Genomic DNA, 14,863 nt, shown 5'->3' with positions numbered 1-14,863 from the left:
AGAGAGTAACCAAGAACTCCAGGACCAGAGTCTCTTCCGCTACAATGCAGTACCGAATTGGTTGGTTATAGGCTAAAAGCCCGCCTTCACTACGCAGTACAAGCGCTTCATGTTGATTGACACTTATCTAGCCCAATAAGAATATGAAAATGAAGCGGGTCGGATATATGATTGGCTGATGGGACCACTGTCCTACCTCGCCGCAGGCATTCTGACCTAATTTCCGGGAGCTCTATTTATTGAGACGCCCGAGGCCTGCGGATATCTGATAGGGAAATGTTTAGCGCTGTGTCCGTTACCTTGAATTGTGTTTTGTAGGGTTTTTTTCCCCTTCATGACGTAAGCGCGTGCGATCTTTCGGGAGTTTCCGTTTGAAAACGAATCCCCGAATGATGCACTTCGTTAGCGTGCCGTGCGCCTGGAAGTTAAGTAGTTGTTTTTACACAAAGAATATTTGTAGACCTAAGCAACTCAGTGCCCGTATTAGAGCCCCAGAGTGCTAATCTACAGAATTCGTGTTTTTGAAGAGGAAATATGGGGATATTTGTACAATCAGTTTTAAATTTACGAGTGTGGAGGTTGGTTTATATTGGCTCTTTTACTTTCTGGTCTTTCCACCCACCAAAAATCCTTTATGATGTCACCATACAAAGGAGATTATTCCCTTAGCTCTAATCTTCGTCCTTTCCTTATCTTTCATCTGCTCTTTAAGACTCCTCCCATATCGTTTCCCCTTAAAGGTGAGTTTAAACATTAAAAAAATATCAGTACTATCACTTATAGGAAAATGTTAGATATAGGCCAATTCTTACTATCAGTTATAAATATTCCAATATCTTGATGGAGATACGTATTAATTTTTAGAAAATATTTAAATGTGGGCTTAACCTATAAGATTGATCCCTTACCTAAACTAACCTTTGTTTGAGAAAATTCTTGATTTGGTTTTAGACTGAATTCTGAGTCCACAAGAGCAGTAACAAGATACAAGTTTATGAATCAGGTAATAAATACAAAATAAAATTTAATTTTGAAGATGAACTAAATTGTGACGTTTTGCAACTAATTTATAAAAGCAATGACAGAAGGTAAAGAAAAGACTACATTTGAAAAACTATAGTATTTCATGTAGCTTTGTAATTTTTAAGATATGTTGAACTTTTAAAATTTAAAGACATTTCTTGTACTTGGATGCAAGAATCAACTGTAACGAACGTTCTTGCATGAATGACTTTTAAAATAATTTTGTAAATAGAACCTAGGAGTCTCAATGGGGAGTAATTGGTTGGTGAAGGATTTAGAAAAACAAACACTTGGCATCTTCAGAAATTCAACTGAACCATTAGGCGTCCGTAGCCTTGGGATTTTCCTGAAATTAGATAATTAATGAAATGGATCACCTAAAGTTTTATATAGCAAGGGAAGCTTCCTCCTTTCTGCTAGTATTGAAAGTAAAATTTCGCTTTTTTTAAAACTCATAAAGTAATAAATTACAACTTTCCTTTAAATGACAATTCTTAAAAGAGTAAGTAGCAGTTTCTTCTCCTGCATACTAAATTCACTTATATACCTGGGATTTGCTTGTTTGCTTGTTTTAAAAATGTTCCAAAATGTTCAGACATTCGCTTGAGGGATATTTAATCATCACACCACAGTTGGTCAGGGTTGATTGCAACTATAGAAACAACTTTTATCTTTTATAGTTTTAACTTTTCTCTCTTACAGGTCCATCCAGATTACAGTGTGTAATTAGTAGAAGTTTACAGAACGATTGCCTCCTTTCATCGTTGATGTAAATTGTTACAAACCATATTTCAGTCTCTTCCAACTTACAGAAAATTGGATTTAAACTGATGGTCAAAATTACGGTAGTATTTCTATTCCATTGGAAGGCTCAGTGTTTGCATGTGGGCAGAAGTTACTAAGTATGTCTCTTAGAACTAAATGATGTCTGAGCTAGTGGTAGAAGTGAAAGTCTGTGCATTCAATGCAGATTTGAAGGATTTTGACTGGGAATTAGAAAAGAAAAAGGTAACCCCTACACCTGCTGCTCTACAATAACATTCACCCTAATGTTGATCTGTAGAGCACAGTGAGAAGACATACCAGGATGTAATCTTTTACTCACAGGGTCTAGCACCAACTGATCCAGGCATTCATCGTTGATAGAAGACTCTCTAGAGTCATCTAGTTTTAGCATCTTTTGAGTCCCCTTTCTGAGTTGTTTATGGTATTTATGTCTATTTGGAAGCTTATGGAAAATGAGCCTAATCAAAGTAGCAAAACACTATTATTGAGAAAGAAGCAGAAAAAGATTCCAGAGGCAGATAAAGTAACTGTTTATTTCATTTGGTGTTTCACTGTGTTGGTGACCTCGATAATGGCATGATGATATTTTTCTGAGGCTGACTTGAATTCTACCAGATGCTTCTCATAACTTTTGATGGCTTCTTGAAGCTGTGTTTTCTCCACTGCTCCCAGGATGGCACGGAAGATCATATCTATGCCAAGGCCAAGAACAGCGACTCCTATGCTACCAAGGAGAGAAGCACCAATTTGAGCTAACACAGTGACCAACTTGTTAATTATGCCAGTTGTGATGTTTGAGCCCACGAGTTTAACAGCCACTGCGCTGGCAGCAGAAGTAGCTTCTCCCAGGATGACTGAAATAACCTTTTGTACTATTGCAATTTTCTCGGTTTCTTTTTCCTTAATATCCTGAAGTTTTCTATAAAGGGTTGGCTCTAGTTTATCTTTTAGTGCTTCATCAACCTTTTGCAATTCTTTTTGGATCTTCATCATGGCTTGGATGATGATATCACAGTTTTCTTTGATGGTCGCATCTCTTTTCATTTCAATGGAGGCCAGCCTGCACCCTAAGTGCGTATTTAAAACCCCAATCAGCTTATTGGTGGCATGGAAGCTGTCAGATAAGCAGTCAAGGAGCTCCTGGTGAAGACGATTTACTTCTTGCCGCCTTTTTGGGTTCTCTGGGTAGAGGAAGTCACTTTGAGCCATATTTCAAATATGATCTCTGAAAAATACAATAATAAATCTTTACTAGAAATCTTGAAAAATATCTGCTGGATGTATAGATTTGACCAGGAAATCTTTTACTTTATGAATAGCAATGTAGTATGCTATCTAAGGAATTTCTCAGAAAACTCAAGTTCTTCAAAACAATTTTTTGAAACTTGGAGTCAGTGTATGAAAATATGGGTAACATGATACAACTTGTTGATGCATTAATTATGGCATTAGATCTTGTGGAGGGGGGGAGATCCTAGATAGGAAAGATTTGTGTTTATCTAGCAGCTGATTATTAATAAATGTGATTATTTCCAAGTAATATTTAATAACATATTTGAAATGGTTAGCTCTTGATTACCAGTGCTCCTTAATTTCCTCAACCTCTGGTCACCACATTGAATAGACCAACCAGATTGATTTTTCTAATATTTGGAATTAAATTAGTAGAGTCAGAAGAATATTAAGATCTCTGAGTTTACAGGGCAATAATTGCTAATTTTGTTTGTATACTCTGTTATCTTAATTTACAATATTCAAAACACTCTTTATGTCTTTACAGGTCAATTATTTGCTCTCCAAACCTAAGAGGCATCCAAAGGCAACACATATAACATTAGAATGTTTACCAAAAAATCCTCGTGATAACAGTTTATTTTCAAGATTCCTTAGATTGCAATCTCACTTGGAGAGACAGTGGGCATCATGGAAGGGACAGGGCGGTTCTGACTATCTCTCTGGTTCTCCATTGGCAAAGCTTATAAATTAAATTATTTAGAATTGTCTATATTACACTTGACCATTATTCAGGTACGCTGGAGTTAGCCTCAGAAAGAAGATAATGTCATTTCACAAAGGTATTAGGGAATAAGTAGCGAGGGTACATCACAGAATGAGTAAAATAAGCCTGGTGTTTGTAGCCTGCTTGTGTCTGTACTTTGGGCTCAGAGAAAGAAGGAATAAGCAACACCCTTCTGAGTGAATTTGGGTGAAAGTTTGAAGCTGGTGAGAACGATGTCCCTGAGTATGCACAGCTGGAGTAGCCTGACGATGCGCCTGACACGTGGATATTTCATTTGAATTCTTGGGAGGAAAGAAGGAGAAAATGGAGTCCTTTATACCTGTGTGGGATCTGGCACATCCTCTCTTTGTGTAAACAACATCCTAATTAATCTGGTCCCTATCTTTCTAGGACCATTGTTCTTAGCCTAGATATTGGGAACCTCAGAAGCATGGGGGGAAGGAATGAAGATGTTTTCTCTCAAGAAGGTAAACATGAACATAACCTATCCTCCAAGTTATAAAGATACAGTTTGGAAATGGAAAGGGGAAAATTTTTGAAAATGGATTAGGAACATAATAATTTTTGCTCTTAATTTTAGGAAAATGCACTAGTACCCCTGGTGGAATAAATTGTATCATGGTCAGAAATTCATTTTTATCTTTGATTTAGATACAGTACACACACACACACACACACACAAACACACACACACGACAGATACAAATGTCCACAAATTAGAATATATCTCAATTCCGTTTAAAGAAATTGTTTGTTCAAGGGATATTAAATATTCCTCAAACTCACCATTGGGTTGTAAACTGCAATTTGATAACCACAAATTGGGACTTTGATTTTTGCTTTTTTCTCCTAGAAATTTTACGTTAAACTGTTTTCTCTTTTGGTTCCTAGTTTTCAGATCTTATCATGAAGTGAAAACTCCAGTTTCTGACTTTGAATTTAGAAGATCACCAACTACATCCCCGTTCAGATATTTAGGTGAGAGGAGTCTTTCTTACCCTGAAAAAGTGGGAAATTTCTCTAAAAGCTGTCATATGCCATTATCTGAAGGCATAGCTTTTACAAAAGATGTGTGGTTCTATTTACCTCAGGATAAACACATGGAGAGATGAACCTTTCTCCTTGATGGGAGGTTGAATGCTTCCAAGTGGTCAGTTCCTTCCCAATTAATTCATTGTTTTAACACAACTTGACAAATTAATCATAAAATACATCTGAAAGACTAAATAGGTGAGACTACTTATTTTTTCAGGAAAAGTAATGTTGGGACTTTTTTCCTCCTCAAACATTAAAACAGTATAAAAACACAATATTAACAAGTATCGTATAGGTGCAAGAGTAGGTGGAATCATGGAACAAAATAGTCCCCAAAGAAGACCCTTCTATACATTTGACTTAACATATAATAAATGTAGAATCTCAAATCAATAGAAATTAGTATTCCATAAATGATCCTGGCATAATGGGCTAGCTTGTGGGGTATTAAACATTAATTTAAAAATATCAGTGTAACATATGTAAAAAAGATCAAATGATAAAATAGCTAGAAGAAAACATAATTTTCAAATGTATATGGAGGGCTTTATAAGCTTAAAACCAATGGGAAAAAGTCACAAAAATTTGACTAACAAAGATGACCACGTAAGAAGGACTGAAAGCAAACCGGTTAAAATGCAGGAAATATTAAAAAGTATTGGTTTCTAACTAGTCTTGTTATCAATACAGAAAACAGTCATAATCTAATAGGTAAACATGCAAACAACTCTGAACAGACAGTAAAAGAAGAAATAGTAGTAATTAATTGATGAAAAGTTTCAGTCTTACCAGAAATCAGATACAGTACTTTTTCAACTACAAAAGTAGTATTTTCTTTCCTTTACATACTCAAGCCCTTGCACATGCTCTTTTATACCCTTCTTCCTAGGTTGCAGATATCCATAATTTTGTGCCAATAACAAGTCTGAGTAAGAGATATCATGATGTGCTCAGAATTATTTTTCACATCTAATGAAAAAAGACTTATCTTTCTGAGTCAGGCTTACCTTCTTTATTTCTTCCTTGGGGAAGGGGACTGAGGGTTCCTTATGCAAAGAGATCTTCGGCAGCCCTGCCACCATACCTGCCCCAGTACTGAATACAGTTTAAAATTACTTCCACCCCAACAGTGAGATAAATGCTAGAGAATTAGGTGGAGGAGAGGTGGGGTTTGAAGGTGAAACCAATTAATTATGTTTGGGACAAGTGAAATTTGAAGAGCCCGATGAAGGAAGTAATTTAATAATTCAGTAGCAATTTACCTAATGGAGAGTAGTACTTTACTGTTATAAGGTAGTATGCTAGGCTCTGTAGAGCATAAAGAAATGAAAGAGACATGGTCCCTGCTTTCGTGAAATTTCTAATCTAGTTAGGAAGTTAAGACAGATTTAAAACTACAACGTCAAGTTGAAGGCACTACGTCGTACAAAATTATAGATAGAGGTGGTGCTTGCCTTGTGCAAATTCAAATTTTAAAGAACTCACACTTTGAAGTAAGACAGAGAAAGACAAATATCGTATGATATCACTTATATGTGGAATCTAAAAAAATGGTACAAATGAACTTATTTACAAAACAGAAGTAGAGCCACAGATGTAGAAAACAATCTTATGGTTACCAGGGGAAAGCGGGGGAAGGGGGGAGGGATAAACTGGGAGATTGGGATGGACATATATACACTACTATATATAAAGTAGATAACTAATAAGCATCTACTGTATAGTACAGGGAACTCTGCTCAGTACTCTGTAATAACCTATATGGATAAAGAATCTAAAAAAGACTGGATATATGTATACATATAACCGATGCACTTTGCTGTACAGCAGAAACTAACACAACATTGTAAATCAACTAGACTCCAATAAAAATTAAGAAAACGAAAAACAAAACAAAAGAACTCATACTTTAATAATATTTACACTGGGGCCATGTGGAGACAGTCCGTCATCTAGGGAGGGTTAACAATTTGTAACCTTTCCAACTGACACTCTTAAATATGAGCTTGATACTTAGAGGAGAGGTTATACACCACATGAAAAATCTTAGTTGGCAATGTGCAGCATTTCAACTATTGCCCATGACAATTTAGTTCTGATGCTTGAATTGCTTACTTGTCTCAACAAAACAAAACAGGTCTGCAATTAGTTGGAGTCACCCTTCTTAAAGATCACAGTTGTTACTTAGGCATGCCTCAAGTGACGTCTCACCAGTGATATATAGTACTTGTACCTGAGAGGAGTTCTGGGCCATATACTGTCCTCTATCTTATTGCATTTTCAGGGCTGATCTTTTAAATATTGACTTTAATGTTCAATCTTTTAAAATCATGTTAAAGTCATTTTAAAAAATGACTTTTAAGATGGGCATCAGCAGGTAGCTAAGTGGTGTACTTAATCCACCTCTGATCACCTGCATCTTTTGTATGGCAGATGTGAACTCTTACACTATTTGTTATAACCTGATAGTGATGGGCAGTTCCCATCCACTTCTGTACAGCGGAGTTTGTGCTGCTATTTGAGCATTTTATTGTAGTGGTTCATGAAATAAGTTCTAAAGAGCCCTGGGGCAGCCTGATGGGGAATTGCCAGCCAGCAGGTGGAGCGCTTGGTCTCTGGCACGCCAGTTTCACCCCACCCTTTGCTGAAGCAGCTATGCTTTCTTTGCTGCTCTATTTGGGCTGTGGGTGGGAAAAGTTTGTGTGATGAGAGAGTTCTTTTGCTAAAACAAAGTTCGGAAATCACACGTATTTTGGCTTCTTATTTTATTTAAAAAAAGGAAGTAAACAAATCTGGAAGCACTGATACTTGATCTGCTCATCTTAGGAACTTGGAATGAAAACAAAGACTAGCTTCAGATGGATTCTTATTGGACCTAACTCATCAGTTTTGTTGAAATAAGACGTAAACATTCATGATTAAAGAGCATATAAGAAATGGGAGAAATATACTGACGACTGTATCTAAAAGTTAAAGTTTATTTAGTGATACTGTACAGTTCTTTTAGTTTTTCAGGAAAGGAACCACCTTGCAAAATAAATATGTATTGATTATCACATATGTAAGTAAAATTTTCTCAGGATACTTTTGTGAATAACAGTACTGCATTGACTGTCAAGTGCTATAGGAATTTAAAGAGAAAATTTAATATGGAGGTCATTAGAGGAAGATTCATGGAGAAAGTGACAGGTGATTGTGCATTGATAGACGGTAGAATTATGATGAAATTAAAAGATTTGATAAAACAAAGTATTTTAAAATAAAAGTTTATAGCAATGATATATAAACACTTTAATATGTAGGAGGAAAAACACCTATAAACCTACCATCTTGTTTTTCTTTTATTATTCCTTTCCAAAGTTTATTTAAATGCATAAGTATTTTTACCAAGTTGTAATAATAAGAAATAAAATTTCATCTTATATTAATTTACTTAAACACTTTCCCCTATTTCTAGTTTTATAATTATTTTATTGGTTATATAAAATATACATATTTATATTTATATTTTATAAAGTATTTCATATATCTTTACCATAATTTAATAAATTCTTAATTGTTTCACTGTCTTAATGTAAGTATTTTAATACACATAGTTCTGTTTTCCCTCTTCAATTATCTGGATTATTTCCTCAGGATAAATTTCCAGAGGAAATTCAGATTATATAAATATACAATTTATATAATCAATAGGAATAAAAATTTATATTACTTTTGATATGTATTGCAAATGCATTCCAAAAACTTTTACACTGACATCAAAAATAAATTTTTACAGCAGGACACTGGGTGTGTTTCAAAGTCAAAGACAATTCTGTTAAATATTATTGGTTTGAGGAGCATAAGGTCAAATTTTGAAGAGTTCTTGCCTTTGTGGAAATACATCCTGAAAAATTTAATGATGAAATGATACTGAGGTTTGCTTCCAAATAATCTAGAAGGCAGATTGGAGTAGCTTCATAGAGGTAATAAGATCAAACTTGTTTTGATAATTTTTGAAGCTGGGTTATGGGGGTGTGGGAGTTTATTATATTATTGTCTTTACTTCTGTGTATGTTTGAACTTTTCCCATAATAACAATTAAAAACAGAAAGAAAGAAAGAAAAAAGAAAAACCATGACCCTGTCCAAGCTTCTGATGTTTGGTCATTAGTGCTCTCTAAGGTTTTACCTTTCTCCAATGTGTCTCTTGTCCTCACTACCCATATTGGGTCCAGCTATCCTGCAAGGTTCACTTATCTGGGAGTGTGGGTATAGGGTATGGGTAAAGTCAGAAGCTTTTCAGGAGAAAATAACAGCTACTAACTAGTTCTGAGCTTCCTTCTTTAATTTAAATCAAAACCATGGCCTTTCATTAAAAAAAAACAAGGTTGATCATGATCACTCTGATATAAGTCTTTAAAAGAATATTTCCTACCAGAAAGCAGAATATCGAGGTCATTCACCAGCATTTATCAAATGTTCACTTGAGAAACCTCTGCCATATGCCTTGAGTAGACAATGTTCCTTGCCCTCAAGAAGATAACAGTCTATTTGGAGACACACAGCAAAGACCCAGTGATATTTAAATGTAATATAACTTATGAAGGAGCATAGCACTATACATTAACTAGAATTAGATCACACATTCATATTTTCACAGATACTGAATGCTTAAATTAATGTTAAAGACATAAAAGGAAATGTTACATTCCATGTAAACAACACACATTCACACAGGGGTCATTTCATCCTTATTCTTTTCTAAAATTGATGTCTTTACGAGTTTATCATCCCCTCTGACTTAATTATATAAGCTGTTAATTTTCTTCTTTCTTGGTGTCTTCAGAGACATAAATGATCACCAGGAACATGTCATGGGATCCGCTTAAAAAAAGTTGTTTTGTTGCTTTATTATAGTTATGACTAGGATTCAAGTCTGACCTGTTACTGCAAACACACTTTAATATGGAGAAACAGAGTATTATATCAATACTGATAGAAATACCCATATTGCTTACCTTGCCGTGTTTCTGAGTTCAGTGGTCCCAGCAGTTGTTGGGGAGTATTGTTGCAGTGCTTTTTCATCTGGTTTCAACTGGATGTTTCTAATGGAATGTGATGACTTACAGGCTTTGCTAGTCTCTGCTGGGTCCCTCTGCCTGTCTGGTTCATCGACTGTTTCTGCATGGTTTAGTTCTCAGAATTCTTTTATTTTCTATATTAATATAAACTTGGTATATATTAAGTAATATTAATTATAAGTAATAATTATAATATTTATTATAATAATTATAAGTAATTAGTAGTGCAATGGTAAAACATTACAATTTTTGTTCTTTAATGGACTTTTTTGTTGTTGAAAAGTGCTATCCAACTGAGCTAATTCAATTCAGTAGACAAGATGCCTCTTTGATTGAAGCTCTCAGATTTTGGGTTCCCATCATGTCAACTTTTCCAGATATTAAACTTCCTTTAGCTTCTGTTGCATTTTGTACCTGTTGCTGATTGATCCAAGTTCTCAAGAGATATAGATACAGATATTTTCAGGCAAATGTGTGTTTTGTGTGTGTGCTCTTCTTTCCTGGCTGGAAGTTCTGCTCTTTATCACTATCTCTCTTGTTATCTTGGTTAATTGTCTTGACAATATAAAAACCTTAAAGATCAACTTGACTCCTTTCCCTTAATGCTTAGATCAGAGTCTCCCATGCTTCTTTCTCTAGGTTCTGTCCTAATCCCCACTGATTCCTCTACAGCAAAGACACATCAGAAGCAAGAAAATCACTCAGCCTCAGTATAACTTACTGGAAAGACCATGGGCTTTAGAATTGTACAGTCCCTATTTTGTGTACCCAGAGTACCACTTACGAGCCATGTAACCCTGGGAAAGTAATTTAATCTCTCTACTTTTTTTCATAGATGTCATGTGAGTACTAGTTTGTAACTTATGGATTGGCATAAAAGGACTATGAGATAATAAATGTAAAGCACTTGGCCAGTGCCTGTTTTATGGCAAAAACTTACTAAATGATAGCTATTCTTATGTTAACAACAAAAATTCCTGTTGTTATTGAGTGGGTAGAGGATTCGGAACCAAGATGCCAGCTAGGAGACTTGTGTTGTAAAATCTAAAGGTGCTGCCCTATAGTTGTAAAGAAGGACCAAGTGGGGTATTATTTTACTTTTGTCCCTCTGGGTCATTTTGCATTTGACATAGCCTAGGGCCCCACCATATAGGAACATGGGGAAAAAGGGAAAAAACTATTTGTGGCCAGTGTAGCCGAAGTATGTATGGATGGATAAGTAGGATTTCAATAGATGTGTAAGGAGGTTGGGTATGAAGGAGATGATGCAGGTGAAGGGAAAACTGTGAACAAAAAACTGTGGAGCATTTTCAGGGAACAAAATTAATCCACTATGCTGGTGGTACAGAGTATATGTGGGAGCAGTGAAGGGAAGGCAAGTAGTGGAAAACTGAGAGCAGTTTGTTGATGGCCTTAGATGCCATGCTAGGAAATTGTATTTTATTCTTTAGGCAATACTGAACCATTGAAGGTTTTTGGTTATGGGATAATATTAGGAGGTTTGGATTTCAGGAAAGTCAGTTTATACAAACTGGATTAGTGGGTATGGACAATAAAGCATGGGTTACCAACTCCAATACCTATAGTAACTGGACAAGATATGTAAGTAGTTGAAACACTCAGTGTAAGACAATAGGGTATAGAGGGTGAATGTCTAGTCTAAAGGGGACAACCTCAGCTCTAGGAAATTTCTCCAACTCAGAAAAAGGACTTAATGCTACCAGTTAATTTCATTTTTTCAATAATCAGTAGAAATCCAGATTTCTATGTTTCAATTTTTAAATTTGCAACTGATAAAAATTTTGAAAATACACTGTGGTAGGTCAAACAAAGCATATCTGCTGGTTAGATTTTGCCTGTGGATTGCCAGTTTGTGACCCCTTGACAAAAATATTGAGATCAAATGTGAGACCATTAAAGTTGTCTAGATGAGAGTTAACTGGAGTAGTAGTTATGGGAATGGAAGGGAGGGGATGGATTGAAATAAGTTCAAAGGGAGTTGACAAATTTTAGGGACTGATTTAATATGGGGAAGAGAAAAGGAAAAGGGATTTGAGCCTCAATGATGAGGCAAGGATTAAGAGGAGAAAGTGTTTTCTGAGGAGATGAGAGCAGTTTTGGATAATTGTATGGCATATACTGGTGCAGTCACCATGTGGAGATGACCAGTAGGTAGGTGGAAATGTAGATCTGGAGATCGGGAGAATTGCTGAGCCTACGCCATGAGGTTTAGGAGTCATCTGCGTACAGATGGCATTTGTAGTTATGAGATCTTGAAGGGAGAAAGTGTACAATATAATGGGGGCCAAAAACACAGCCTTGCGGCACTTAGAAGACTGGAGAGGCATTGATGGTATAAGGAAGAGAAACCTATAAAATAAATAAATGCTTAGAGAGGATATAGAAGGACCAGAATTACACAGCATCATGGAGCCCTCAAGAGGAAAAAATCTTGAAGTAGGAAGAGGTATTCAGCAATTTTAATAATGCAGAGAACTCAAGATGGTTAAGGCCTGGAAATAGGCCAAGAGATTTGATAGTTAGAAGTTATTGGTGCCCTACAGGAAAATAGTGAGGGATAGAATAAATTACAAAGAATCTCTCTCTTGAGAAATTTGAGAATTAAAGGAAGGAGTGAGATGGAATCATTACTTGAAGAGAAATCAGAGTCAAACTTTTTTTTTTAAACTGAATAGGGCAGTTTTTTTTGTTTTTGTTTTTGTTTTTTTGCTGCACCATGTGGCTTGCAGGATCTCAATTCCCTGACCAGGGATTGAACACAGGCCACAGCAGTGAAAGCCTGGAATCCTAACCAAATGAGTAGGGAACTGAGTATGTACGTAGTTAAAGGAGAAGGAAAAATAAAGAGGGAGTGATAGAGGATGCAAGATGTATTAGTCAGCTTGGGCTGCCATAACAAAATACCATAGACTGTGGGCTTGGACAACAGAAGTTTTATTTTCTCACAGCTCTGGAGCCTGGGAAATATAAGATCAAAGTACCAGCCCATTCAGTTTTTGGTGAGGGCTGTCTTCCTGATTTGCAGGCAGTCACCTTCTTGCTGCATCCTCACAAGGTGGAGAGAGTGAGGAAGGGAGCTCTCTGGTGTCTCCTCTTACAAGGACACTAATCCTATCGTACCAGGGCCCTGCCCTTATTACTTCATTAACCTTAATTACCTCCTAAAGGACCTGTCTCCAATTACAGTCATACTGGAAATCAGGGTGTCAACACATGAATTTTGGGAGGACTTCAGTCCACAGCACAAGAGAAAAGGGGAGATGATTGATAGAGCAGAATTCTAGAGGAAATACCAAAAGAGGATTGTGAACGTTGGTTAGAAACATTAACATTTTTCTCTACTGCAGAAGAAGACGAGTTGTAATGAAAGTACAGAAAGGACAGGACAGACATTGGGAGTTTGTATTAGATGGCCTTGATCTTCTTTGGAATATTCCATTCTCTACCCCCTCAGTCTGCTGTTATCCACCTTTCAGAGTTACTTGATAGTTTATATATTCTGTCCGTGATTTTTAGTTGTCATCAGTAGGAAAGATTGGATGGAGTGTGCTTGCTCTATCTTAACTGAAACCAGAGCACCTCTATGTAATTTTTAATGTTTTATCCAATCTTTTTCACTAGATTGGATGGGTATTGAGGGTAACACCTGTGAATACTGTCACTCCATATGTCAGCATATCCAATTCAGGATCTAGCATGCAATATTTGATATGTAGTTTAAATTTAACGAAACCCCCCAATTCTACTCTGTTTTAATTATTTTTATTATTTTTTATTAAAGCACAAGATCATTTCTGTTTTAAAGCTTGTATAGCTTTCCAACCTTTGATAAGAGTTTTTCTCATGTTCAGATTATACTTTCAGTCTCTTTATGGTTGACAAACATACTTTTAGTTTTCATTTGGATTACTACTTGTTTTACAGTGCTGAAACATTTCTGCTGAAGAAATGTCTTCAGGGTCAGAAAAGGATAAAGAGAGGCTCGTTCAAGCTGCCAAAACCTTCTTTCACATGCAAGATCTTGCTTCCTTCACAAATGCACTCACTGAATTGTTTAACAGCAGTATGAACACTCAGATCTTCTTGACGGCTGTGAAAGAAGATGGTAATGTTAAGGATGTCTTTGAATAGATGCTCAAAACTTTTAAGGAGATGCAATCTGCAGTGGTGGCACAGCAGGACAAAATGCAAAGTGAACCTTTATGTTCCAAGATTGCAACAGCTATGTGCTCTATGCTTGAGAAGAGTAGCAGTGTAAAGGAGTTGCAACAGCCAGCCAAAGAAATGTTCAAAAATGTCCATACACCGGTCATTGCCTCTGTGCTGAATAATGGTAACATCCTTGAGAGTTTGGAATCTTCTCTTTCACTCTTGATGAAATATCCCATCATGAATCTTCAGTTAAGTGACTTCTATAGAAAAGACACCAAAGAGCAATCAGATGATACCACATCTGAGAAAAGCCCAAGTCCTGGTCCATCCAAAGCCACTACAATAGACACCTTGAAAAAGTTGCAGGATGCACTAAACACTGAGAATGCCAAGGATACCATCGAGTCAGCTGCAGAGCAGATGGAGCAAATTGTCAAAACTATGGGAGCAATCTTAGAGATCCTCTAAAAAGCCACAAAAACTATGGAAACCAAGTTTTCTGTGTTTAAGAAAACCAAGGACTAGTAGGAGTGCAACAGTAGTGCTCATTTCTGTCAGAAAACCAATTCAAATCCTGCGAGTTTTTATAGGACTTTCTAAGACCTTGGATGCCAGACATGTGGTCTGTTGGGACATGAGTTTGAAGAGTAGTCACCTGGCAAAGCGTTTACCTCAAGTTTTGCTTTATTCAAATAAAAATAAATAGTCAAAGAAACCCTGCTTGAAATGGCAGTTACTGAAAAGAATATATTGTTCAAAAAAAT

At 36.2% G+C, this 14,863-nt stretch overlaps 2 protein-coding genes across 2 annotated transcripts; one reads left to right on the top strand and one right to left on the bottom strand.

Moving 5' to 3' along the window:
- Nucleotides 1-1,739: 1,739 nt before the first annotated feature.
- On the top strand, nt 1,740-14,814 carry LOC309641705 (uncharacterized protein C12orf60). Its single transcript, XM_082421998.1, is given in 5 exon segments — nt 1,740-1,868; nt 3,590-4,807; nt 13,872-14,075; nt 14,079-14,564; nt 14,568-14,814. Coding segments are annotated over 3 exon segments (723 nt in total). The 5' UTR covers nt 1,740-1,868; nt 3,590-4,807; nt 13,872-13,895; the 3' UTR covers nt 14,625-14,814.
- On the bottom strand, nt 1,865-13,864 carry SMCO3 (single-pass membrane protein with coiled-coil domains 3). The gene is made up of 2 exons (XM_082421999.1): nt 9,864-13,864; nt 1,865-3,034 (listed from the first exon to the last, which is right to left on the bottom strand). Exon 2 carries the CDS (start codon nt 3,016-3,018, stop codon nt 2,341-2,343), a length of 678 nt encoding a protein of 225 aa, XP_082278125.1. The 5' UTR covers nt 3,019-3,034; nt 9,864-13,864; the 3' UTR covers nt 1,865-2,340.
- Nucleotides 14,815-14,863: the final 49 nt, after the last annotated feature.

Source organism: Balaenoptera physalus (genome assembly GCF_965194825.1).
Source record: "Balaenoptera physalus genome assembly, chromosome: 13".
Classification (NCBI taxonomy): domain Eukaryota; kingdom Metazoa; phylum Chordata; class Mammalia; order Artiodactyla; family Balaenopteridae; genus Balaenoptera; species Balaenoptera physalus.
The sequence above is the reverse complement of the archived record's forward strand: the minus strand, read 5'-3'. Positions and strand labels throughout refer to the sequence as shown.

Excerpts from the sequence above, each read along its gene's own strand:
- SMCO3 (XM_082421999.1), bottom strand. The coding sequence starts at position 3,018 with ATGGCTCAAAGTGACTTCCTCTACCCAGAGAACCCAAAAAGGCGGCAA.